Raw genomic sequence first — 25,209 nt, forward strand, 5'->3', positions numbered from 1 at the left:
TCTTGGGGAACTTTGTGGGGAAATCCCGCCCAAACTTGAACACGACGATGTAAAGAAACGAAATAAAAAAAAATATTAGACAAAAATTTTCCGGGGAAAAACCGCGGAAAAAATTAGGTTAAATATGATAAGACCGGAAATTACTAATTAAATTGTTAAATTTGTTAAAATTAAAACTTTATTGTTAAAACTTCCGTCAATAAAGTAAACGACCAGTAGAAGTGATACTTGAACCTCTACCCCCCTAACCACTTGACCTATTGACCCATTATGGTGAAACACCAACGTCACAATGCTGTTAAGTGAGATTGATACGTCATAGAGAGATAACACTGGACGGTTCTAGATTCATCTAACAATAATAGTATAACAATTTATCTCTTCGAAAACGAAACGAAGATCGAAATAATTAAAATAACGAAGAGAAGAAATCAACAGCATAACGACAGTCGTTATATTGAGTTTTATTTCTACTTAGTTGTATTTAATTAAAACAGAATTAAATAAAACACTTATCTGCTAAAACCGCGTATCGGGTGTAAAAGGACTTCCGAATCGGAACAGAACGTCGCTACTATGACGTCATATTTTAATTTCCGAGATCGCGTTTTTGAAGGGAATTTCCCGCAAAACGTTTATGACGTCACAGGATGTCAATAAACAATGACATAATTTTAAAATCCAATAGATCGTGTTATAGACTAATAGTTAATTATAAATATCAAGGTTACAACTATCGAGTATAGACTCATTATATTATAGCAGATGTTTCACCAAGTCTACTCAATCTTTTACAAGTACTGATGATGCCAACAGTTTTTGCTGCATGTTTTAAAAAAAACCTTAATATGAATATCAAGGTTGGTTCAATTATCGAGTATAGACTCATTATACTATAGGCAACGGCGGATGCCAAAGTCCAGCCATACACCCAACCTACACTATATGATGATGTAATGATGAACAACCACCATAACCCTAGTATATTGTAATATAGCAGATGTTTCACTAAGTCTACTCAGTCTTTCACAAGCACTGATGATGCCAACAGTTTTTGGTGAAACATCTGCAATATATCAACATGACATGTGAGTGTGTGGGTGTCTTTGTAAACTTAATATATTGTAAACATCCCCAATTACAAAAAGCGAAAAGTCAATTTCTCCCAACTCCATATAAGGGACAAGTTCAGATAAGGGTGTGTGACGTCACAGGCCGTGGGAGTTGTGTGGGAAACTTAATTTTATGAGGCCTAGGATTTAGGCCAGAGTTGCCTAATTACCTCAATAACTACAACGTTACAAATCAATGCATTTTAAATCCACGATTTAACGTGAAGCGGACACCGTATCCATTCAAACGTGTTGAACAATAACTAACCATATGAACGTAAAGACTTAAGACACCCAATATATCAGGGGTTCCCAAAGTATGGGTCGCGACCCAAACATGGGTCGCACAGGGTTGTAGAATGGGTCGCGCCAAGGTGATGATTCAAATTTATTAAAACGAGTTTTTTTCTTTTTAAGCGTTCGGGTTAGGTTTGCGCTGTAGTTCAGCCTTATATTTAGCCGTTATGATGGTTGAAATTTATATGTTTTTTCAAAAAAATGTTTGGTAATGTAAATAGAAGCTGTTTTACGCCTTTCCACAAAAGGAAATCGCAAATAAAACTCAACAAGTTCGTTTAAATTCATTGCGAAAGTCACCACTTTTGCTCTATTTTGAACACACAAAGACGGCAGTTGGACTACTCGGTGTTTTTACGACTCTGCGCAAGTCAAGCGAATTACGCTGCCGCAGCATGTTTATCGCGCATTTTCAAAGTTAATTTGAACATTTTGAACCCAAAATTTTAGGTGGCCACCAGCTAAAGGATTACCTATGGGTCGTGAGATGTTTATAAAACTCTGATTTGGGTCGCGCTAAAAAAACTTTGGGAACCACTGCAATATATAAACGTTAAGATAAATAATCACGTCATAAACAAAGCAATGACGTCATAACCAAGCCGATGATGTCATAATAAGACAAATAGGGCCACAAACAATGACATTATAAACAAACATCATGTAGCAAAATTTCCGGATGTTAAAGTCGCGAAACCTCGTCTTGTATTCGTGACGTGACAATCCCCATTGTGACGGAAGTATTAGCGAAGTGTGTGTGACGTCATAGTAGCGATTCTGACTAAATTCTATTTTTAGAATTGAATTTATGAATGAAGTTGTATGAGAACGTTTGTTTATTAATCAGGTACGTTGTACATTTAGTAACAAAATTTCAGTGGAAATAAAAGTTGCTGGGTTCGAACCCCGATGAAGGAGACTCAGGACATCGGTGGAACATTGTTGCAACCGTAAACCTTTCGGCAGAAGTCGCAAAAAGCTGTAAAAATAAATTATTAGGTAAAGATTTGGGAGCAAGGGATGTAATGGGTTCGAATCCAGGCCAGGATTAGAAAACCAGGGATCCCGGGTTCGAATCCAGGCCAGCGTTATAACTTACGTGGAAAAGGGGCATTAGGGCAAGACGGGATTGCGTATGTGGTGGGTGACGTCATATGGCATGGTGATTGGCAGTTTTTCTGTGGAAATTAAATGTATATAAGTCTGGCATGTCTAATCGCATTTTATAGTTATAACACAGGTGTTTTGTTTCATACACACATTGCATTCGCTTACAAGCTACCACGTACGCAAATTTGTGAGTGATTGCTTTTAGGGGGGATTTCTATAACCTATGAAACGTCCCATTGGGAGGTGACATATTACTCTGTGACATGCACAAAAAAATACGTTTTTTTTAATATATTCCGATTTCGTAGTAAACAAAGAACATTCAAAAAGTTATAAAACCGTATCCTCACGACTCCCATTGACCGTTGTTAATTGTCTAAAACACGAACAGGATATTTGAATATTATGTGCTAAAGGTGTCCCATCTTACCCCAGTTAAAAAAATGTGGATGTTAAACCCAAAGTTCTATTTAGTTACCTGTGGGTTTTGGAGCAAATATTGAAACCGCTTCCATTTAAGAGGAGTCCATCTAAAGTTGGATCTTCGTGTTCGAGTTACAACGGCTGTGAAAATACATGGTTAATATAAAATCTTATTTAGAATACACAAAGTCTCTTACCTGTTTGTGTGGCGGCAATCAATGCAATGCACATGAAGACGACGGCGACTTTCATTTTAATTTAATTAATTTGTTGAGCTTTATTTTTAAAAAACTGTTGAATTTTTTTCTGTTAAAATAATAAACCAAAAGTTATATTTTAAGTTTTAGTTTTCAAAAAATAATCCAAAAATTTAAATAATTCTGGTTAAATTTTTTAACTATTAAGAGTAAAATAAATTTTACTGCGAATTCAAGTTTTTTCCTAAACTTTTCTGTCTGCGTCTCGAGCCTCGAAACTTTTAGACTGCCGATCCGAGGTTCTGGTTTCCAATTTATATCTGTCTGGTTCCTGTTACACGACATAAGCGCGTGTATGATGTAACAATGCATGCCGTTTCTCATTGGTCTAACAGGAACCATGTGTATGAACCGATAACCCTATTCTTAAGTAAGAAAGACAGATATTGATTGTCAAAATGAACTACCGTTCGTCTAAAATCTCACAGACAAATTTATCAATTATTAAAACGGGAAAATCACCTACGAACTCACGCAACTCTGGATAATTGATCTATACCGTGTTACTGGATCGTTATTTATGTAAATATCATGGTTACAACACAACGTAAACCATGGACGTGTTACAACACAACGTAAACGTAAAAGTTACAACACAACGTAAACCATGGACGTGGGTTTTGTCAACGGGATATTTTGGATTTTGGCTTGCATACACCGTGTGTAGAGGATACTAAATATTCTGTTAATCAACAGATTCAATTGTTGTGCATGAATTGCAATAAATGCTTATTATGACACCACAACAATTGTTGCGTGCAGACAAAACACAATACGTGTTATGACGTAATATTTAAAAACTGTTTACAAGAATTAACATTTTTTCACCTAATTCAACTCATTTCTCTTTTCGCGTCCGATTTAGTAATAAACAAATAATATTAACATAAATATATAACAGTGTCCTAACAGCTCTAAAAGAGCGTGTTAATTGTTAAACATGATCAGGAAATATGGGATATTATATGCTAATGGTATCCGTCTTACCCCACATGACTGACAGTGCAATCAAAATAAACGGCAATATTTCGTCACAAAATATTTCCAAACATTGTCAATCCAAATCGAATTATTGCGTGACAATGGGGATTTTCGGTTGCATAATATCGGTTTGTGACGTCATAATCCCAGGGAAAACGTGAAATGTTTTCGAAGGAAAAGCGCCGACGATTTAATTGTTTATTTCCCGCGTAGTCATTAAAAAATTGATGTTCAGTTTTGAATTAAAGCACGCTGCAACATGTATGACGTAATATTTAAATGCAAAAATGCTTTAACTGAAGCGTGTTTCAATGACTGTCGTTTTGCCGCTATATTCTTTTTTTTTCAGTTTAAATATTTGTTATTCTTTGCTATATACCGTTAACGAAGAGGAAAATAAAAGTTAATATAAATATATTATCATTATATTATATAGCAGTAAGACGCATGGGCGGCAGTAACCGAAACTCGTTTTAACGAAAAGCAAAATATTCCTCTATATGACGTCATCGAAAGTAAGTTTGGAAGTTTCGTTGGTGCCGTGTGCAAAAGGAGTTAAACCTTATAATAGATGTCGCTGTTATTTCAGCACGGGACGGTATGTATTGTTACTATATACAGTATGACATCATAGTTAAACAATCGCGACACGCGATTGAACCGAAACTTCCAAACAAAGTCAAAATTTTTGCAAAGTCAACAAGTATGTCACGTGATGAAACTATAGCGGTCGCGAAATAACCCGGAAATTTCATTGCCCGTTTATTATTACATCACATTAAGCAAAAATACCAACAGCGTTGTGACGTCACAACCTAAATTGCTTTGTGATTGTTTTGCAATGGTTGTTGCAAGTGTTACGTCATAATATCTGTTTCATACCACAAGTGCATTTTGTATAGTGGGGTGGGGGAAGATGGGACAACTTTTCATTCTATTTACACGTCCCATTTGGTAGTAAACGAAGAAAATTTAAAGAATTATAAAACCGTATCCTCACGACTCCCATAGACCGTTGTCATTTGTTCAAAACACGATTAGGATATTTGGAAATTATGTGCTAAAGGTGTCCCATCTTCCCCACCCTACTATACAACGTACAAGTTGTGCAACAACATTACCAACACATAACTTTATATAGAGGGGTGGTGGTGCGAGTATATATTATGCCGTATAATAACTGCCATGAATCCCATGAACCCTACCCTGATCTAACGCTCATGAAGTTACATTACATAATGCTATTTATCTCTTCGAAAACGATAGCGAAGATCGGAACAATTAAACAACAAAGAGAGGGTAATCAACCCAAAAACGACAGTCCTTAAAACAAGCTACGGGTAAAAAGGTTCTTGAAAATAATAGTCTGGACCAAGTTTTACAAAATACGTAACGTCCCATTTGAATACATGATGCAATTTTTGTCGAAATATCTGTTTTGGCAGAACTTAGACCGAGTAAGCTGAACTCGTTGCAGCGTAACGAAAAATCGAAATTGGAATATTGCCGCAGTTGGCCCATTTCCCCGACACCCGGGATGCAGTCACGATTTTAGGAGAATTTGGACCGAGTAGGCGGATTGTTGCTTCCCTGGACACAGGGGAACATATGTATCAGACACCTCGGCAGCGGGCATGGGGTGCGCGTTTAAATGTCTGCTGGTTTACCAACAATTTTCACGTTTCACTAAAATTTCGTGCCCAACTTTCTACCTGTTTGTTCTTTCACAATCGCGCTTCATGACGTAACATTTCACGATTGTTACGCGTGATTATAAATCATGACAAGGATTGTGAGAAAACAATCGGCGTTGTTCAAAACATCCGGCTGGGAAAATACATGCAAATATCTAAACACGATGTAACTTGAATGAGTAAATGTAACTTATTTATCCTTGCATGGCGGGGCAACAACAGTCGTTATAACACAGGTGTTCTGTTTCATACACCTCGTGCCCGCTTACGTCTTATACGAGTTACTACGTATGTAATTTTGTGGGTGATTGTTTTTTTCTGTAATTAACCACTTTGTCATGTAAACGTCATAAATATCTCGTATTGCAGAACAATGCTAAATGCGGTTAATTATTACATGACAAACATGATTGTTCGGTCATTAGGGGTCGTCTGTTACGTCTAATGTCTAGTCTACCAATATATTCTTAGAACGGAAAAATATAACACGGCCCATAACCGGTTCGTCTGTATATTATAAATGATGTCAACACCCAAATACAGTGCGCATGTTTCCTTAAAATTTAACACAGCGTAAACGTGCGGCGTCACGACACGAATGGTAAGTTTCCCGGCGCCGTGACACAGTTTGTTAGCGCCTGCGTCTAGTATGGATATGGACTGAGGCTTGATGCTGCTACCATTGTGGACGTATATGTCCTTGGGCGAGACACTTAACGAAATTTGCTCCAACCCAGTGGTCACTAATTGGTTGTCCAAATTATCATTTACAAAAAACTATTCACTTAAACTTACATACATGGCAACTCAGGCACGATGGAACAGAACACCCATGTTTGCCCCGCCATGCGAGGTTAAATAAGTTACATATATACGTGGTAACTCGTAAGCGGGCACGAGGTGTATGAAACAGAACACCCATGTTATAACGACTGTTGTTGCTCCGCCACGGGAGCAAAAAAAAGTTAAACTCGTTTATATATTTCGCGTCTATTATTTGATAAGTGGAACACAAAACAACCCGATCTTTACTGACGTCTAACGGCAATAAAATAATGCTGACGCGGCAAATTTTTAATAGCTCGTGAGCGACGTCTAGCGGGTAAACTTTTGACATAAAACCAAAGTAAACAAAAACTTTCTTGGTAAACAGCTGAAGGCACTGGAACACGTCTGTTATAACGACGGTCGTTGGTCCGCCACACTAGATAAATAAGTCGCATTTATTTAAAGTAAACAGGGTGTTAGTGAAGAGTCCCCCCCTCTTTTTTGCTAACCCCTAACCATCAACACCTAACCTGGGGGTTAGTGGTTAATGGTTAGCAAATAAGGTGGGGGGGGTGGATTCTTCACTAGCACCCAGTTGTAATATTTGGGTCATTTCTTTAGGCGAAGAAGATGGGTCGATTGGCAGGCAAAGTTATTGTGGTGACTGCAGCGGCACAGGGCATTGGAAGAGCTTCCGTGGAAGCGTTTGCCGCCCAGGGTGCTATCGTTTACGCAAGTGATATAAACCTCGAGAAATTGAAAGAAATCGAAAAACCTGGGAGTATTTTCGTTGCGAAATTGGACGTCACGAAAAATGATGATATTTTGGCTTATGCTGCTACTATACCCAAAGTGGATGTTTTATTCAATGTGGCTGGGTAAGTATTATGGGTGCATTATGCTCGCTGCCGAGTTGCTAAAGCTATTGCAGTGTATGGGTAAACACATTGATTAATGTGGTGAATGCAATATACTTCGGCTCTGCTTGTTTGTATAGACACCTAACAGCAGGGTAAAAGATTTTTAAGCTTAATACTTTGGTGCTAAAACATGTACTGTGACCCCTGATTCAAAATCTAGGGTGACATGCCACCCCAGACACCCCCCGTTTTACGCCTTTATCTACAGAATGGTTCACCATGGCACAATACTTGACTGTGATGAGGCGTCATGGGATTTATCGATGTCCGTTAACGTTAAGAGCATGTTCTTTATGACCAAGGCATTCTTACCAAAGATGATTGACGCGAAGTGCGGGAATATTATTAATATGTCGTCCGTGGCTTCTAGCAAGATAGGTGGGTAGCGGAATTGCGCAAAATAGTTCGTCCTTAACCCGGTCTTGACCACTATACATACATGGCCTACTGTAGAACCTCACTTAAACATAATAAAATCCCCCCCTTCCCCCGGGGTCATTGTTGTGTAAGGAGGGTGAATTTTATTATGTACGGGTGAGGTTCCACAGCAAGCCATGTAGGTATAGTGGTCAAGGTATGTAACTTGGTCTATATGGTTTGTGGTAAACACCTTTTATAATGGGTTTGTATGAATGGTTATATACAGGGGGTTTGACTTTGAATGGTATGTAACTTGTGTGTGGTATAAACCACAGATATATGGTTAACTTATGTTATGTATGGTGTAGGCGCGGACACATGTGGGGATAAATAAAGTTGCGCAATACTGGTGAATATTTAAGCTCACAACAAATAAATATAAAAGTTACAGATATTGTGATAATTGGTTTTATTCTATATGAGTGAGATCTTACAACGTGCCATGCTATACTACCATAGATGTATCACTAATGCCAAGTTGGCCATTATCACACAACTAGTTAATAAGTTATGACACTACACAATACACTTAACAGCAATGTGCCAAATGATTAACAAAACTATTTTTTTAACAAACATTTTATATATATGGATGAGGTCCTAGTTAGAGGACCTGGGATGTAGGCCAGATTTTGTTCATTACCCCAACACCCAGGGTTTAGACTGTTATTGCCTATCATATAGACAACTAAACACATATCTATCTCCCCAAATAAAATCCACCACATTCTATGAAAACTAACTACTTGGCCACAAAAAATAAACTAACTAAACTGAACACATATTCTATATATGGGTGAGGTTTCCGTCCAGGGCGTGGGTTTTAGACCTAATTATTTATTTATCCCTTCAAATAAAATTCATCACATTACTATTATACATAACTTATAACCTCCGCAGGTGTCCCCTTACGATGTGTATACCAAACCACCAAAGCTGCCATAGTGGGTCTTACTAAGTCAGTAGCTACCGACTTTGCAAGCCAAGGTATCCGATGTAACTGCATACAACCTGGTACCATCGACACACCCTCGCTTAATGATAGAATCAACAATAATCCAAAGCAAGACCCAGTTAAGGTATTATGTGTATAATGTTTCTATGTTTTGAGTATAAAGGTATTATAGGTCAACTTGAATTGATTGCTTTTTGTTTAAACAGTTGTTTGTATAAGTTCGGCGATGTGACAAGTAGTATCAAAACCAAACGATACAGGGATCAATGCCCATCACTGCTACTACTGTAGGCGTATGTGTCATTGGGCAAGAAACTTAACAACAATTGCCCAGCGGTTAGTCGGTTACCAATGGCTTGTCTAAACTGTAAGCAATACATAAAAACAATCACCCACAAAGTTAGATACATGGTAACTCGTAAGCAAACACGAGTTGTATAGAACAGTATATCCGCGTTAAAACGACTATCTTAGCTCGCCATACAAGGAAAACGTGATCAAATATATTCCATATTAACCGATACGCCCACAGGCTCGTTCTATGTTTGAATCTCGAATGCCAGCTGGAAGGTTCGGACGCGCTGATGAAGTCGCTCAACTCGCCGTGTACCTTGCAAGTGATGAGGTATGGGGTGTAGGTTATATAGGGTGGGGTGTTGGGGGTGGGGGTTTATGCATTGAGTTTAGGGGGTAATATGTAATAAGACGGAGGGGTTTATGTGAGGGTGATGGTAGTAGAGTCGTTGTTTTTACTTTAGCGGGTTATGATGGTATGTGTGTTATATAAGACTGGATATTTGACTTTTAGTCATTTCTTTAGCTCTGATTTGTATAGACACCTAATGGCAGGGTAAAATCTATTTCAAGTTTAAAACTGAGTTGCTAACACATAATGTCAAACCATTTAAAAGTTGGTGTTACATGTCACTTCTGCACCCCCAACAAAACGACTATACAGTATTTAGCTTTTTAATCAAAGGATTCCCATTATGACATAATAACCACTTATTTTTGCGCAGTCATCATACGTCACTGGAGGCGAACACGTCATAGACGGCGGGTGGTCGTTGGTTTAATGACGTAATAATCAACTTTCTTAATTATTATGCAATAATCTGTATCATTTAACGTCACTCATAGTATTAATCATTTAATAAATATTATGTATAGTATGTTGTGTTTATGTTTGTGACACGGAGGTAATGGGTTCGAGGCTCGTCGCTGCTACCATTGTGGGCGCATGTGTTCTTAGGCAAGACACTTAACAGCAATTACTTCAACCCAGTGGTCACTAAAAAAAACCTAAAAAACAATCACCCACAAAGTAACATACATAGTAACTCGTAACCTGGCACGAGGTGCTAAACCCGTGTGATAACGACTGTCGTTTTCCGGCCACGCGAGGATAAAGTAAGTTACATTACATCCACGATAAAATAAGTTATAGTAGGGTGGGGGGAGACGGGACACCTTTAGCACATAATTTCCAAATATCCTGGGAGTTGTGAGATAACGGTTTTATATTTCTTTAAAAATTCTTTGTTTATAATAAATGGGACGAGAAAATAAAACGAAAAGGTGTCCCATCTTCCCCCGTCCTACTACACATTTAATAATCTTATAAACGGCCCATCTGATGTGAACAAACGTGGTTACCAACGTTTGGTAGCAAAAGTAACAGAACATAAGTTACAATAAGTCGGTTAAATCGAGATTTTGGCGTAACAGCGTTCGGTGATTGTTACGTCATTTACACTTGTTAAAATTCGATGATTATTCAATGAATTGATCTTTATGAACAAACAAAGCTATCTACCAGATGCTTGTGACGTCATAAATGTAATATAAAGATCACAATGAACATTATCACGTAATTATTTTGTTGGGGGTGATATATTGTATGTATTTATAAGCGTGTAGTTTATATACTTAGTTATCAACGAGAATCGTCCAACAATATGGGTGCTAGATCAGGGTCAGATTCACGTTACATATAGTAGGGTGGGGTAAGATGGGACACCTTTAGCGCATAATATGCAAATATCCTGATCGTGTTTTAAACAATTAACAACAGTCAAGGTTTTTCGGAAGGAGAAGGTTTTATATTTCTTTAAATGTTCTTTGTTTACTACTAAATTGGACGAGAAAATAGAATGAAAGGGTGTCCCATCTTCCCCCACCCTATAAAACATCACAGCTTATTATTATACGTAGTTATAATTTGACTAATGCTTCTCAACCCGGTTAATTTTAGTTAATCATTAACATATAGAATATACGAACACGTGTTCAAGAACAAAGAAAGGGAGTAAGCTACATTACAGCGGTAGTTAAACAAGTTATACGCAAAACTCTTTAGTATTATTCATAACTATTATCTCTTCGTATACGGTAGCTATAGGACTAAATTAATTAAAACAGCGAAGAGAAAGAAATTACCAGCAAAACGACAGTTGTTAAAACAACGAAAAGAATCCGCTGCAAAAATGACGGAGGACAATAACGTCGAAGTACCCAGGCTGGGAATCGAACCCGAAGCCTTCAGACTTGCCGCTGCTAACATGGTTGATTACGTCATCAAGTATTATTGTGACGTAGACAAGCGACAAACATTTTCAGATGTTAAGCCAGGTAGGTGCTCTATATAAAGGTAAGTGGTAACGTAATCATGTATATGACGTCACAACACCATGAATGACGTCATGCGTTTTGTACGTCATAACCATGCGCAGTTACAGAAACACATTTATAAGCCACGACAATTATCCTCCAACTTATACACGTGCATGGCTTATAGTATGTAGGTGTGTTATTATATGCTCGTTTAAAGTTAACAATTTAACTTTTATATCATTCATTCGCATTAGGTGTTATTGTAACTCCCCCCGCCGGGATTCGAACCCTAACACTCCTCCACCACAGGTTTCATGCGAGCGTTACTACCCGAGTCACCCCCAGATCGCCCCGAGTCGTGGCAGGAAGTATTTAGCGACATCGAGCGGATAGTAATGGACGGGATGACGCATTGGCAATCACCCGGGTTTTTCTCGTATTACCCATCGTCTGCTAGTTATCCCAGCATGCTGGCTGATATGCTGTGCAGCGGAGTGCCGTGTATTGGCTTTTCATGGGTATGGTGAATAACTATATGGCTGGTTCAAATATATTTATCTCTTCGAATACAATAGCGAAGTTCAAAATAATTAAAACAACGACGAAAAGAAAATTAGCAGCAAAACTACAGTTGTTAAAATACGCTACGAGTTAAAACTACTTGAGTAAAAGCGTAAAATAAAGTGTGGTTGCTACATCCAATTCACTTATAGTACGATGGGGTGAAATGGGACACTTTTTATCCTATTTTCCCGTCCCGTTTGTTAGTAAACAAATAACATTCAAAGAAATATAAACCGTATTCTTACGACTCCCATAGACCGTTGTTAATTGTCTAAAACACGATCAGTAAATTTTGATATTATGTGGCAATTTGTACCTTCTTTTCCCGCCCTATTATCTTTTCGAATATAACAGCTTCACCCACTAACCCATCTAACCACAGGCGTCGTCACCATCGTGTACAGAACTTGAAACAGTGATGATGGATTGGTTGGGAAAGGCCATCGGGTTACCTGAATGTTTCATACATGGTGGTCATGGACCAGGGGGTGGCGTTATTCAAGGTTTGTATGTAACCTGGGGAGTGGGGTAATGGGTTCGCTAGATGGTAGCACCCTGGGTGTTGGGGTAATGGACCTACATCCCATGTCTCAGGTGTGCTTCACTGAAGACCTCACTCTTATAGAATAGAATCTCTATTATTAAGTGTCTATAAACTGTCTCAGTGGGGGCCGGATTGGGTTGGTAGACCTACTTCCCAAGTTTTAGGTGTGCCTCGCCATTATTAAGTATTGGTAATCTATTTCATGAAGTACAAACGGTACATGGCCTACGCCCTACAGAAAGAATTGAATAATTGCGGTAATGAGCCAATTATGACATAAGTCCAACAAATTACCCTTCATCATATTTCCAATTTTTTTCTTTCCAAAAGATACACAACACGTTGAACTAAAAGTATAAAGTTTTCCGTTTCACTACTTTAAACTAGACACCACAATACATATGTAACAATACACCTCCCTCCAGGCACGGCAAGCGAGGCGACCCTGGTTGCCCTTATTGCTGCTAGAAGCAAGACGATTCGTCGAGAGCTATCACGTGATCCTAACCAACGCACACACGATATAGTTGGCCGCATGGTGGCGTACACGTCACAATGTAGTCATTCAAGCGTGGAACGAGCAGGTTTGTTACGTCATATATATACCCAGTGGTCACTTGTGGACACGAGGTTTAGGAAACAGAACACTCGTGTTATGTGTCGTTGCCCGCCACGCAAGGATTGATAACCTAATTCATTCACAGTTTAAACCCAACAATACATATCATACAGGGTTATTGTCATTGGTGGAAGTACGGAGGCTACGTGTTAAAGACGACGGTGCGCTGGAGGGTGGGGTGTTAAAGGAAGCTGTGTTAGAGGATAGAAAAGCTGGCAGGATACCAATGTTTGTAAGTGATGACGTAATGTGTGGTGACGTAGTATGTGATGGCGTATTGTGTGGTGACGTAGTATGTGATGACGTAATGTGTGGTGGCGTAGTATGTGATGGCGTATTGTGTGGTGACGTAATATGTGATGGCGTATTGTGGGACAGCGTATTATGTGTGATGACGTAAGAAATAAGCTTCATTCTTACGTCACAGGTATGCGTCACAATAGGAACTACGTCATGTTGTACCTTCGACGATCTGGAGGGGATTGGGAAAACATGTGAGTTTGTATGGTTGTACCGTAGCGTGAGTTTGTATGGTTGTACCGTAGCGTGTTTTAACGAGCTTCGTTTAGTTGGTAATTCCCTTCTCTTCGTTGTTTTAATTAAGTTGATTTTTGCTTTCATGTTCAAACGAATATATTATATTAGGTGAGACAGAAGACATCTGGTGCCACGTTGACGCCGCATACGCGGGAGCTGCCTTGGTTTGCCCCGAGTTTAGGTTTATATGTAAAGGCATAGAGGTGGGTGTGGTATATACATATATATGGTGGTGTATACATAAGCGGTGTGGGGTAAGACAAATTCCGTTAGCACATAATATCACACATTTCGTGATCGTGTTTTTAACAATTAGCAACACTCTTTATGAGCGGTGAGGATACGGATAACAAATTTCTAAATACTTTTTTGTGGGTTTTCCAATATCTTTACTACGCCTCTTGTTTTTTTACACTAGCAGAAAATAAAACATTCCTATAACTCACTAAGGTAACGAATATATTTCATCTTATTTGACAGAGAGCCACCTCGTTCAATTTTAACCCTCATAAATGGCTGATGGTACAGTTTGATTGCTCGGCTATGTGGTAAGCTCTTGTGCGTCGTCTAGCGGTTAAAAAATATCAATGTGCAACTACGATTGACAGCTAACGTTAGATTGGCAACTAACGTTTGATTGACAGCTAATATTTGATTGACAGCTAACTTTTGATTGACAGGGTGAGAGACAGCACCGATCTCATCAACTCAGCCGAAGTCAACCCACTTTATCTACGTCATAATACTGAGAGCGCTACCATCGATTACAGGGTGACGTAATGTGATGACGTATGTTTTGATGACGTAAATAAATCTAAGTGCACGAGGTGTATGAAACAGAACACCCGTGTTATAACGACTGTCGTTGTCACGCCCGAATAAACAAATTACATTCAAATATTCCAACAACCCCAATTCCGATTACAGCATTGGCAGATTCCTCTCGGGCGCCGCTTCCGTTCATTAAAGTTATGGTTCGTCCTCCGCATGGTTGGAGTGGAGGGCCTTAGATCCCATATACGAAGGGGAGTTAGGGAAGCCAAACATTTGGAGGAGCTTGTTAGATGCGATGGAAGATTTGAAGTTTTATTCCCCGTCATACTCGGCTTGGTTTGTATTAAGTTGAAACGACCCGGGAGCTCACTGGAGGTAAGAAGATACAACTGTGGCATGGGGGGTGGTAGCCATTTTGTAGGTTTGGGTAAGATGGTCCATGTTTTTATTCCCCTTTATCGTCCCATTTGGTAGTAAACAAAGAATATTTACAGAAATATAACCTTATCCTTACGACTCTGAAAGAGCGTTGTTGATTGGTAAAAACACGATTTTGAAAGACGGGGTATTATGTGCTAACAGTAGGCTATCCACTGTACACAATATGCAATAGCTTGCAGCATGAGTGTGGGCATAGGAGTGGCAACTATAATTAACAACTTATAAATCTCCAGGATGAAAACGACTTAAACGAGAGATTATACGACAAGATCCACGAAGACAGACGTATTTTCATTGTACCAGCTACATTAAACGGGGTGTATTTTATTAGAATATGCACTGGTTCAACGCATTGTAGCATTGAACAGGTAATATATAACGTATTTGCTATGAGAAAACCCTTTATGTGGTCATGCGTGTAAGATAAAGTTACTTTGCAAGCTATTTCTATGTTGAATTCTACGCGTATATTTGGTTTCAATCATCGAAATTCGGGGGCTCTATTCTAAACTGAATGGGCGAGGTTCTACAGCAAGGCCCGCGCTTTGAGATTTAGCCCAGAATTATCTCATTACCCCAGCAGTTGGGTGTTAAAAACTGTATATTTTCGGAATAGCAGATATGTATTCTATGATAAATAACCAACCACAATGAAAACACAGGTTAACAAATGCTGGGAAGTCATAACAGAAATGGCGGGACAATTATGATCACGTGATGCCGAGTATTGTGACGCATATCAACCATTGTTACGAAATAAACAGCTTCACATTTGTACATAAACGTGGGTTTTTTTCCAAGAAACTGCTAAAACAAAAATCAACTAATGATGCACTAAAGATGTAGTTTGCATGCCATACATTTAGTAGCACTTGGTGTATTATGTTACGATGCAACGAGAATCGTCAAAACAATATGAGTGCTAGATCACGACCAGATTCACGGAACATGATAATCACCCACAAAGTAACATACATGGTAACTCGTAAGCTGGCAAGAGGTGTTAAACCCGTGTGATAACGACTGTCGATTTTCGGCCACGCGAGGATAACGCGAGTTACACATACATACAACATATATCATAGTTACAATATACATATATGGCGCAAGTTGTTTATAGGTAATTACAAAATTATATATTTAGTAACTCAAGAGCCACTGCCGTTGCTCCGCCATGCGAGGATAAATAAGTTACATATGTGGTAACTTGTAAGCAGGCACGAGGTGTATGATACAGAACACCCGTGTTATAACGACTGTTGTTGCCCCGCCATGCGAGGATAAATAAGTTACATACACGGTAACTTGTAAGCGGGCACGAGGTGTATGATACAGAACACCCGTGTTATAACGACTGTCGTTGCCCGCCATGCGAGGATAAATAAGTTACGATCATTCATTCTTAAAATATCGAAAACAGTTAAGGCCAAAACGTCACAATGTAGCTTCTGTGACGTCAGCAATTATCGTTCCACCTGCCAAGCTATTATTACGTCACAATAGTCGCGGTGGTCGCTATACACGAATGTCAATCAACACACGCTGTGTTGAAGATGCGAAAAGCGACAACTTGAAAGTTATTTTTATTTAAGTAGTTTTTACCAGTAACGTATTTTAACGACTGACGTTTAGCTGCTAATTCCTCTCTCTTCGTTGTTTTAATTAGTTCAGTCTTCGCTATCGCATCCGAAGAAATAAATAAAAAAAACACAATTTAAAACAACTTAAATACCAAACTAAAATGCCAGAAAATCGGAATATATGAAATATTGCAAAAATATTTGCAAAAAGCGAATAACAGGATTAAAATATTTTTTAACATAATCGACGATTATGATACGCTATTATGACGTCATTTTACGGTCAATTCTTGTGGGACGCGGAGTTAACGCAGTATGACGTCACAGTGCGAGTTACTTGTCATAATACGTCATCGATTATGCAAAAAAATACCAAAAATTATGACAATCGTTTTTCGAAAAAATCAAAAAAAATTCTCACGGTTATGACGCAACACTCGTGCTTGTGACGTCATGAGAACGGAGGTGTTCGAGTGGCTTCAAGAAGGTTTATCAGTGACGTAACAATCAAATACAATCAACCAATTAAAGCTTAATCCGTTAACGTATTTGCATTAGGTGCAAATATTTTCGTGGATATTTTGAAATCACATTTCTTTAAATAAAATGAAACACTTGAATAAATAAATATCATTCATTGTTGGTATTCAAATTGAAAGTTGTTTTCGAGTGTTAATTGATCAAAGTGTTTAAAGTTTATTTTCAAATTTTAAATGTTTAAAAAACATTGAAACAGATATAGTTACAAAAACATTTAAACGATTTTAACTCTTTAAGATTTTCTTTGAAAGTTTTTGTTACGATTTAAAATAGAACCCGTCGATTAACAATCCCTGTTATGACGTATGTATTAAACTTCAAGAAAGCGATATATCGGATATGACGTCACAATCCCGATAGTTATCTAATATATCCGCATTATGACATCACAAGCATCCGATACTTATGAATGAACATCGTGTGAAAATTTTGATTATCTTACAATTTCACGCTTGATTGAGCTGATGTGACGTAATAACTGATGATGTGACGTAATAGAGAAGCATTGTACTTAAGAATTATCAGATTACTCGAATACGCGAGAAACTTTAAGAAAATTTCAAGTTTCAAAGTTTTAAAATATGAAATTGTATTTTACTAATCATAACCCAAATATAAATCATAACTCAAAAAAAGTTTGTTTTTTTAATAGTACAAGTTCATGGTATCACAAAAAATGGGGTTCATTTGTAATTTTGCCTATATTTTTGTTTTAAGTGTCTCAATTTCCCCATATATACCATATTACCCCAACATCGTTTGCACCGAGCAAGGTTAGTTGTTGCGACTTGTTGGGGATTATTCGCTTAATTGAACTAATCCCCGGTTAGAAGAAGGCTCGCCGCCATTTATCGCGGCCTTCGCGATGTTTTGATCATTGTTACGTCATAACTATGGAGGGTACGTCATACGGGAGAGATACGTCACAGTGGAAAGTGACGTCACGAGCTGATGACGTCAGAGAAGCGATGTTTGCGACGCCGAAGAAAAGTAAGACGCCATAATAGTTATTGATTGATTGTTTTAATTAACTTTTAAACGTTTTAACTTTTATGACGTCATGTATTTAACTTTTATGACGTCACATATACGGTGTATTTTTAACTTTAACGACCTTAACAACTCTTAAACTGCAAAAAATACGATGATGATGGACATCTAATAATCGCGTTTAATTTAACATAGGTAACGAAAAATAGTTTTTATAAAACGGATATGATCTAACAGCAAAATGTGTCTGAATTTATAAGTCAAATGTAAAATGAATGTAACTTGTAATAAATTCCGCGAATCTGANCCTGATCTGGTGTTCATAGAGTTGAACGATTCTTGTGTAAAAAAATACATTAAAAATTTTGGTGCCAAGGAGGAAAACGTAACAGAAAATCAAGTCCAAACCCATTGTTCAATAAAAAAGAGATTTTGACCAAACGGCATCGTCAGTCTCTTATTTAAGTATAATATTACCATAGTAACAACATAACGTTCTACCTGCACACAGGTCGTATCCTCAACATCTTATGCCGTGTATGCGGCGATCGTAGTTCGGGCAAACATTATGGTGTGTACGCATGTGATGGCTGTAGCGGGTTCTTTAAGAGAAGTATTAGGAGGAACCGGAAGTATGTTTGTAAGGTAAGAGTGGGCGGTGTGACGTCATAGTGGATTGGGGTAAAATAGGCACCGTTAGCATATTTTCTAACTTACGAGTTACCACGTATGTAACTTGTTTATCCTCGCATGGTAGGTAATGACAGTCGTTATAACACGGTTGTTCTGTTTCATACACCTCGTGCCCGCTTACGAGTTACCACGTATGTAACTTGTTTATCCTCGCATGGTAGGTAATGACAGTCGTTATAACACGGTTGTTCTGTTTCATACACCTCGTGCCCGCTTACGAGTTACCACGTATGTAACTTATTTAACCTCGCATGGCGGGGGAATTTGGACAACCCATTAGTGACCACTGGGTTGGAGTAACTGCCGCTAGGTGTCTTGCACAAGAAAACACAATGGTAGTGGTAAATAGATATACAACTGATATCTATGTTCTTTGGGTAGCAGGGCCTAGCCTCGAACCCAAAGACTCGAACTACAAAAACTAGTTAATAATTTAGATTAAATTACTGAAACAACTATCATTCCAGGGTTCAAGTAAAGGTGACTGCAAGGTCGACAAGACGCATAGGAACCAATGTAGAGCGTGCAGGCTGGCCAAGTGTTTGAGGGTCGATATGAAGGAAGAAGCGGTTCAGGTAATATGGGTATACTGTTTCTATAATATGTTATGTATTTATTTGTGACTAGCCATGAAGAGATTCAATTGCAGTGGGGTCTAGATGGTAGCACCCTGGGTGTTGGAGTAATAGACCTACATCCCAGGTCTCAGGTGTGCCTCACTAAAGACCTCACTCTTATAGAATCTATATTTTTGGGTGTATTGTTTATGTAAACTGTTTAAATATCTAATTTCTGATATTACAGCACGAACGCGGACCCCGCGCCTCCCACAACTTTGAGCGAATATCGGCGGGGTTTCGGGCTTTGGATTCCGGCGGGCAACGCCAAGAAACCCCGATGTCAAGCTCGCCGTTTAGCGACAACAGACCGCATGATATAAGTGGGAGAGAGGCGAGTAAGAAATTGGCGCAAAGTGAGTGCTATCAAACTATTTGCTATTACAAATATACGTCATACCACCAACGTGTGACGAGATTTAAGATTTTCTTTGAAATCCGTGACGTAGTACTTAGCCTACTACGTCACGGATAATTTTTGTCCTAATACGTCACAATATTAATACGGTGTACAAATGTTCTATCCTTTATGATGTAATAATATATTACTATGACATCACACTAATAACAGGCTGCTTAATATCTTACGTCACATGAATGATACAAGATGTAATAATACGCGTCTTATATGACGTCACACAACATATTCAGCTTAGCGGGCTAATCTATATAAATTAAAATATTTAATTAACTACGTCATACGTTCTACGTCATACGTTCTACGTCATTCATTCTACGTCATACGTCATACGTCATAACTTGTGGTACGTTCTACGTCATACGTTCTACGTCATACGTTCTACGTCATACGTCCTACGTCATACGTCATACGTCCTACGTTCTACGTCATACGTTCTACGTCATACGTTCTACGTCATACGTTCTACGTCATACGTTCTACGTCATACGTTCTAAGTCATACGTTCTACGTCATACGTTCTACGTCATACGTTCTACGTCATACGTTCTACGTCATACGTTCTACGTCATACGTTCTACGTCATACGTTCTACGTCATACGTTCTACGTTCTACGTCATACGTCATATCCTATACCTTAATTGTTCTATACATCATAAACCATAAGCTACATAATCACTCAAAGATAACTAAACAGCAATCCTAAACACTTGCTAACCTAACAACATATAAATTACAAATACAGTAACAACAACAAAATAATTACAATTCTAACAACAATAACATTAATAACATAACTTGGTGCAAGCCCGAAGTACACCAACCAACTAAAATTGTCATTTTATATTTCCCACATAATGCACAACATTCCTGATAACGGTAATCCCTACTTACCCCCTTACCCACTAACCCACTAACTGTTTTAATTATTACCCCCATATAACCCTAGCCCCACTTTTCAGACACCCTATATAACCCCTAGCCCCACTTTTCCAGACCCTCCACCTTCTATACCACGCATGGCATCCCCAGACACAACAACGTTAATACCTGGAGACACTTCCCCTGCCACGTCATACTTGGGGACTTTCCCGGCTCCGATAATGGCTCCTACGTCATCAATTCGAACTGCAGGTGAGCTGAGTAAGATTATGAGTTTTCATTTTTGGTATATTTTTTATAGGAGCTTCAGTAACTGTGACAGCTAGTTTTACCAAATGTCAACAAAACAATAACCTTGAATTGGTTGCACCACTTTTTCACAGGTGTTTAAATAAGTTATCACACACATTATAACCCGACAGACGAAGCATCTTTACGCCACACAAACCCATACAATTGGTTCGAAGCTCGCCACCGCCACCATGCGGCCATGTACAACACAGATCGACAACCGCTAGTACCACCGTTTCACCCGATGCTAACCAGGTGAGGTTCTTAAATCAGTATTTTAAGTAATAATAAAATAATTAAGAAAAGGCGTCGCTGCTAAACCGATATTAATACGCAAATTGTGTTCATTCCTGTGAATATTTTACGTCATGCTACTTACGTCATGTTGATAACGTCATCACTAATGACGTATCCTCCTCCCCAGCCCACCATTCAGCCCTCTAATGCATCCATTCCTGAGCGCTTATTTTGGCGCCACTCTTTGTGACGTAGCACACAAGTCGCTTCGAACAATCAAACAATGGATGACGTCATGCCCTCCATTCAACGAGATGGACGTCACAAACAGGGTAAGTGACGTCACACTTTTTTTTCATTTTTCAAGATCATTTTTTTTCCAGATCCAGTTTTCTGAGAAGTATATGTTTTATAAAATAAAAACAATTGTTCCAAATTTGGTAAAACTGACGACATTGTTCATTGATGACGTCATAAACATAACCGTGACGTCCTATATTACGTAGATGGAGCTATTGAGACACAATTGGCAAATATTGATGGTTCTAGAACTCAGCAGATGGCCGATAACCGCTGATTACGGAATGTTACAACAATGCGCATTGTTTAACAAAAGCTTCGATAACAATGGTGGGTATTGTGACGTCATTAAAGCATTTTTTAATGTATGACGTCATCACTATTTTGTAAAACAGAAAATCAGTCGAACCTCAACGAAACGGAACCGGCACATAGCGCCATCGTGCGGGTGTACGAATTAATAATAAATTCATCATCGATAAAGTTGGACGAGATTGAACGAAACTTTGTTTATAGTGTCGCTATGCTGGGTGAGCGGTGTTATATGTGTTATAACGCGACAGTGGATATGAGGTGCTCTATGTGGGTGAGGTCAACACGCTATCTCTATCTATGATATATTTTAGGGGGGCATAGCTACGCGTAAAATAAATGAAAAAGCATTGGTTAAAGCCGTGTATAAAAAGTAGGCTGAGCTGTATGAGGATAAAATTTGGTTAAAAGGTGCGGCTGTTGAACACTATAAGAAGCAACACACAGTGGGTTGCAATGTTATCGTAACTTGTGGGAAATATCCAGGAAATAATGTTATTTTATGTGTTATGTTATCAATACCACGTTTATCCAAAACAGAAGGTTCGAACCAAACGTACAACGATGAGAAGACCCGAGTACGTACCGCGTTCGAAACTTACCTCAGGTTGAAGTATCACGACGCCATGGAACTTATTGAAAGGTGGGTTGGGTGGCACCATGGTGTGTGGGTGACTCTCGTACTATCTGGTGGAAATAACATAATATAAATTTCATCAGTTTAATTAAAAAAACGAAGAAATGGGATTAGCAGCAAAACAACAATCGTTAAAACAAGCTACGGGTAAAAACTTGTAAAAAATGTCAAATAAAAGCGTGCCTGCTAAACCTGATAAACATGAATTAATTACACTGTAGGAAAACATAACGTTCACACAACGCATATATGACTTACTTCATAAAATCCCGATTCCAAATTTGTCCAAATTTTAACAACCATTCACGTTTTATTTATCTTCGATTGCACGTGATATGTATTTATGACGTCACACGCCCAACTTAAACATTCTTAACCAATCTGTCAAAAAAATATTTTTATTATTTTTTTGAAAAATGTGATTTTATTTTTAAATTCTAGGAGAGCTTCGTTATTACGGCTGGCACTGTCTGACGTCAAAGCTGATGACGTCATGAGCATATTCTTTCGAAGACTGGGCACCACAGCGGATTCACTTATACAAAATGATATATAACAGGCGTTTAATCTCATAAACGAAGTAAATATATTATTTATAAATTCACGTATGTGTACATACGCAACTCCGCTGCGCCCACCGGCGGTTCTGGGATTTTCATATTTTCAGGATGCGCCTTTGTAAAGCATTAAGGTGGCTGTAAACAGTACCCACAAATCGTCCGTTTTGTCTGTTTTGTCCGGATTTCGCTGCCGCATGCGGAACTCGGTGATGGGTTTGCATACGTCTTCGCAGGCAGAATACTGTGTACAGCCACCTTAACCCTCACAACATTGCCGCGATTAAATGTAACTCGCTTTACCTTTGTGTACACTGTGCACGTCACATCCTGTATACGTCACACCCTGTATACGTCACACACACCTACGTCATACACTCATTGTGCTGCAGGAACAAAACTTTTTTAAAAATATTATTTTTCTTCAAATTCGAAGTTTTCTAATCTTATATACACTGTTAATACGCCACACTGTATATCGCTTATTCACTGTTCTAAACTACTAAACAACAACTGTAATATTATTTCCCACGCAACAACGTGTATAGCTCCTTCCTGTAAAGTAGCAAGTTACAACAGAGCTCAAAAAACGCGAGGCGCCGGTTGAAAAAGCGCCTCTGTGACGTCACAGTGCTTTGCAGCTTCCACGAGGCGCGCTTTAATTATGACGTCATAGTTGTAGTAAATAAGTTTAATAGGGCAGTTTCGAGTGATTTTTAGCGAATTTTGACATTTTTAAGAAAAAAGCATGGATATTGGTATTTACACAAAAAATTCAAGTTTTTAATTTTGTGAAATTTTTCCAAAATATTAAACTTGATGGAAAATGTCTTTGAATACATTCCACTGATGATGTTTATTGTCGTTGTAGTTGATCCTTTAGAGCCATAATGCTCTTCCGTTGTTCCTCAGGTAACATGGTGATTTGTTGGGGGGTGAGTTGGAGAACTTGCATTATTAACGCGGCCTGTAATATGGGGGGGGTTAGATGTTTGTTACAAAGAAACAGAGTATTTGAACTGACAGCATTTTTAAATTTGCACAAAAACCTCATGATCTATGTTTACTGACATGCATGTGCACAAGGTCAAAGCCATATAAAACACACAAGTTGAACAAAAGACCAAAATGTGAATCACGAGGGGTAATTTAAAATTTTGTAAGATTTTATTGATCTAATTAATTTTTTTTGTTCTTCTCCTGAATCTACAGCTTTAGCCTTCCAGCATTGACACATACACCTCATTCCCCCCAAACATTGACACATACACCTCATTCCCCCCAAACATTGACACATACACCTCATTCCCCCAAACATTGACACATACACCTCATTCCCCCCAAACATTGACACATACACCTCATTCCCCCCAAACATTGACACATACACCTCATTCCCCACAAACATTGACACATACACCTCATTCCCCACAAACATTGACACATACACCTCATTCCCCACAAACATTGACACATACACCTCATTCCCCCCAAACACACAAACACCTCATGCTCATTACCGCACATGGTGTTCCTGCTAATTTAAAGGATCTAATATTATCCTATACCCATTAAATCAGCAATAAAGGGCACAAAATGGCGACAATGTATGTAACATAAATTTATTCAATTTTCTCGTTCCATTTGGTACTAAAAAAAAACTTTCAAAGAATATAAAACCGTATCCTAACAACTCCCGTATACCGTTGTTAATTGTTTAAAATACGATCAGTATATTTAGATAATATGTGCTAAAGGTGTCCCATCTTACCCCACAATACTATATATTCCCCCCAACCCACCTTCTCATGGTCTTGCTCCGATGTGGGTTCATCCATCGCGTTACGTTGGGGTCCCCTACGTGGGTCCGATGATCCATCACCCCCCCTCAACATCGGAGGTCTCCCCCCCATTATTGGGGGTCCTCCCCGGTCCATTGAAGAACGACCTGGGGGAATAACCAAGTGTGAGAAGATTTAAAATTAAACACAATATTTTAAACAAATTCCAACTTTTTTTTAACAACTATAAAGAAACAAAAGGAAAAGGTTTTATGTTTATAAAATCTTATTAATTTTTTAGCTTTTCTGTAATAATTCTAGTTAAGAACACATAGCCACACCTC

General features: G+C 38.5%; 5 protein-coding genes and 1 long non-coding RNA gene across 9 annotated transcripts in view; 3 read left to right on the top strand and 3 right to left on the bottom strand.

Annotated features, from left to right (window-relative positions):
* LOC100186630 overlaps positions 1 to 21,000 on the bottom strand; it is a 31,745-nt gene extending 10,745 nt beyond the window's left edge. For all 3 annotated transcript variants that reach the window (XM_026838638.1, XM_026838639.1, XM_026838637.1), the window contains exon 1: positions 20,919 to 21,000. In XM_026838638.1, coding sequence (XP_026694439.1) covers positions 20,919 to 20,945 — 27 coding nt within the window. In that variant the 5' untranslated portion in view covers positions 20,946 to 21,000. The remainder of the gene's footprint in view (positions 1 to 20,918) is intronic.
* On the bottom strand, positions 2,228 to 3,289 carry LOC100185818. Its single transcript, XR_182202.4, has 4 exons — positions 3,140 to 3,289; positions 2,998 to 3,083; positions 2,509 to 2,587; positions 2,228 to 2,388 (listed from the first exon to the last, which is right to left on the bottom strand). It is a non-coding gene; the product is annotated as an uncharacterized LOC100185818 (long non-coding RNA).
* On the top strand, positions 7,239 to 10,109 carry LOC100183445 (3-hydroxybutyrate dehydrogenase type 2-like). The gene is made up of 5 exons (XM_002128803.4): positions 7,239 to 7,520; positions 7,771 to 7,940; positions 8,883 to 9,061; positions 9,470 to 9,562; positions 9,957 to 10,109. The coding sequence occupies exons 1-5, from the start codon at positions 7,273 to 7,275 to the stop codon at positions 10,011 to 10,013; spliced, it is 747 nt and encodes a 248-aa protein (XP_002128839.1). The 5' UTR covers positions 7,239 to 7,272; the 3' UTR covers positions 10,014 to 10,109.
* On the top strand, positions 11,424 to 15,739 carry hdcl (histidine decarboxylase-like protein). Its single transcript, NM_001100128.1, is given in 12 exon segments — positions 11,424 to 11,568; positions 11,860 to 12,068; positions 12,497 to 12,617; positions 13,084 to 13,242; positions 13,391 to 13,509; positions 13,705 to 13,771; positions 13,923 to 14,017; positions 14,295 to 14,362; positions 14,495 to 14,585; positions 14,742 to 14,963; positions 15,263 to 15,397; positions 15,692 to 15,739. Coding segments are annotated over 12 exon segments (1,479 nt in total).
* On the top strand, positions 16,352 to 23,305 carry LOC108950309 (nuclear receptor subfamily 5 group A member 2-like). Of its 2 annotated transcripts, XM_018815744.2 has the most exons (11): positions 16,352 to 18,139; positions 18,651 to 18,784; positions 19,300 to 19,407; positions 19,637 to 19,805; positions 20,865 to 21,002; positions 21,173 to 21,296; positions 21,466 to 21,610; positions 21,785 to 21,908; positions 21,974 to 22,108; positions 22,431 to 22,533; positions 22,969 to 23,305. In XM_018815744.2, exons 1-11 carry the CDS (start codon positions 18,043 to 18,045, stop codon positions 23,081 to 23,083), a joined length of 1,392 nt encoding a protein of 463 aa, XP_018671289.1. In that variant the 5' UTR covers positions 16,352 to 18,042; the 3' UTR covers positions 23,084 to 23,305. The 2 variants fall into 2 exon arrangements, with proteins under 2 accessions (XP_018671289.1, XP_026694441.1); XM_026838640.1 differs by lacking the exons at positions 16,352 to 18,139; positions 18,651 to 18,784 and adding an exon at positions 19,064 to 19,167.
* A 455-nt stretch (positions 23,306 to 23,760) lies between these two features.
* LOC100181864 (cleavage stimulation factor subunit 2) overlaps positions 23,761 to 25,209 on the bottom strand; it is a 6,677-nt gene continuing 5,228 nt past the window's right edge. Inside the window, exons 9-10 of the mRNA XM_026838625.1 lie at positions 24,887 to 25,032; positions 23,761 to 24,051 (exon numbers count right to left, since the gene is read on the bottom strand). Of these exons, the coding sequence (XP_026694426.1) occupies positions 23,941 to 24,051; positions 24,887 to 25,032 (257 nt within the window). The 3' untranslated portion in view covers positions 23,761 to 23,940. The remainder of the gene's footprint in view (positions 24,052 to 24,886; positions 25,033 to 25,209) is intronic.

The sequence above is a fragment of the Ciona intestinalis genome, unplaced genomic scaffold (assembly GCF_000224145.3).
Source record: "Ciona intestinalis unplaced genomic scaffold, KH HT000101.2, whole genome shotgun sequence".
Lineage (NCBI taxonomy): Eukaryota > Metazoa > Chordata > Ascidiacea > Phlebobranchia > Cionidae > Ciona > Ciona intestinalis.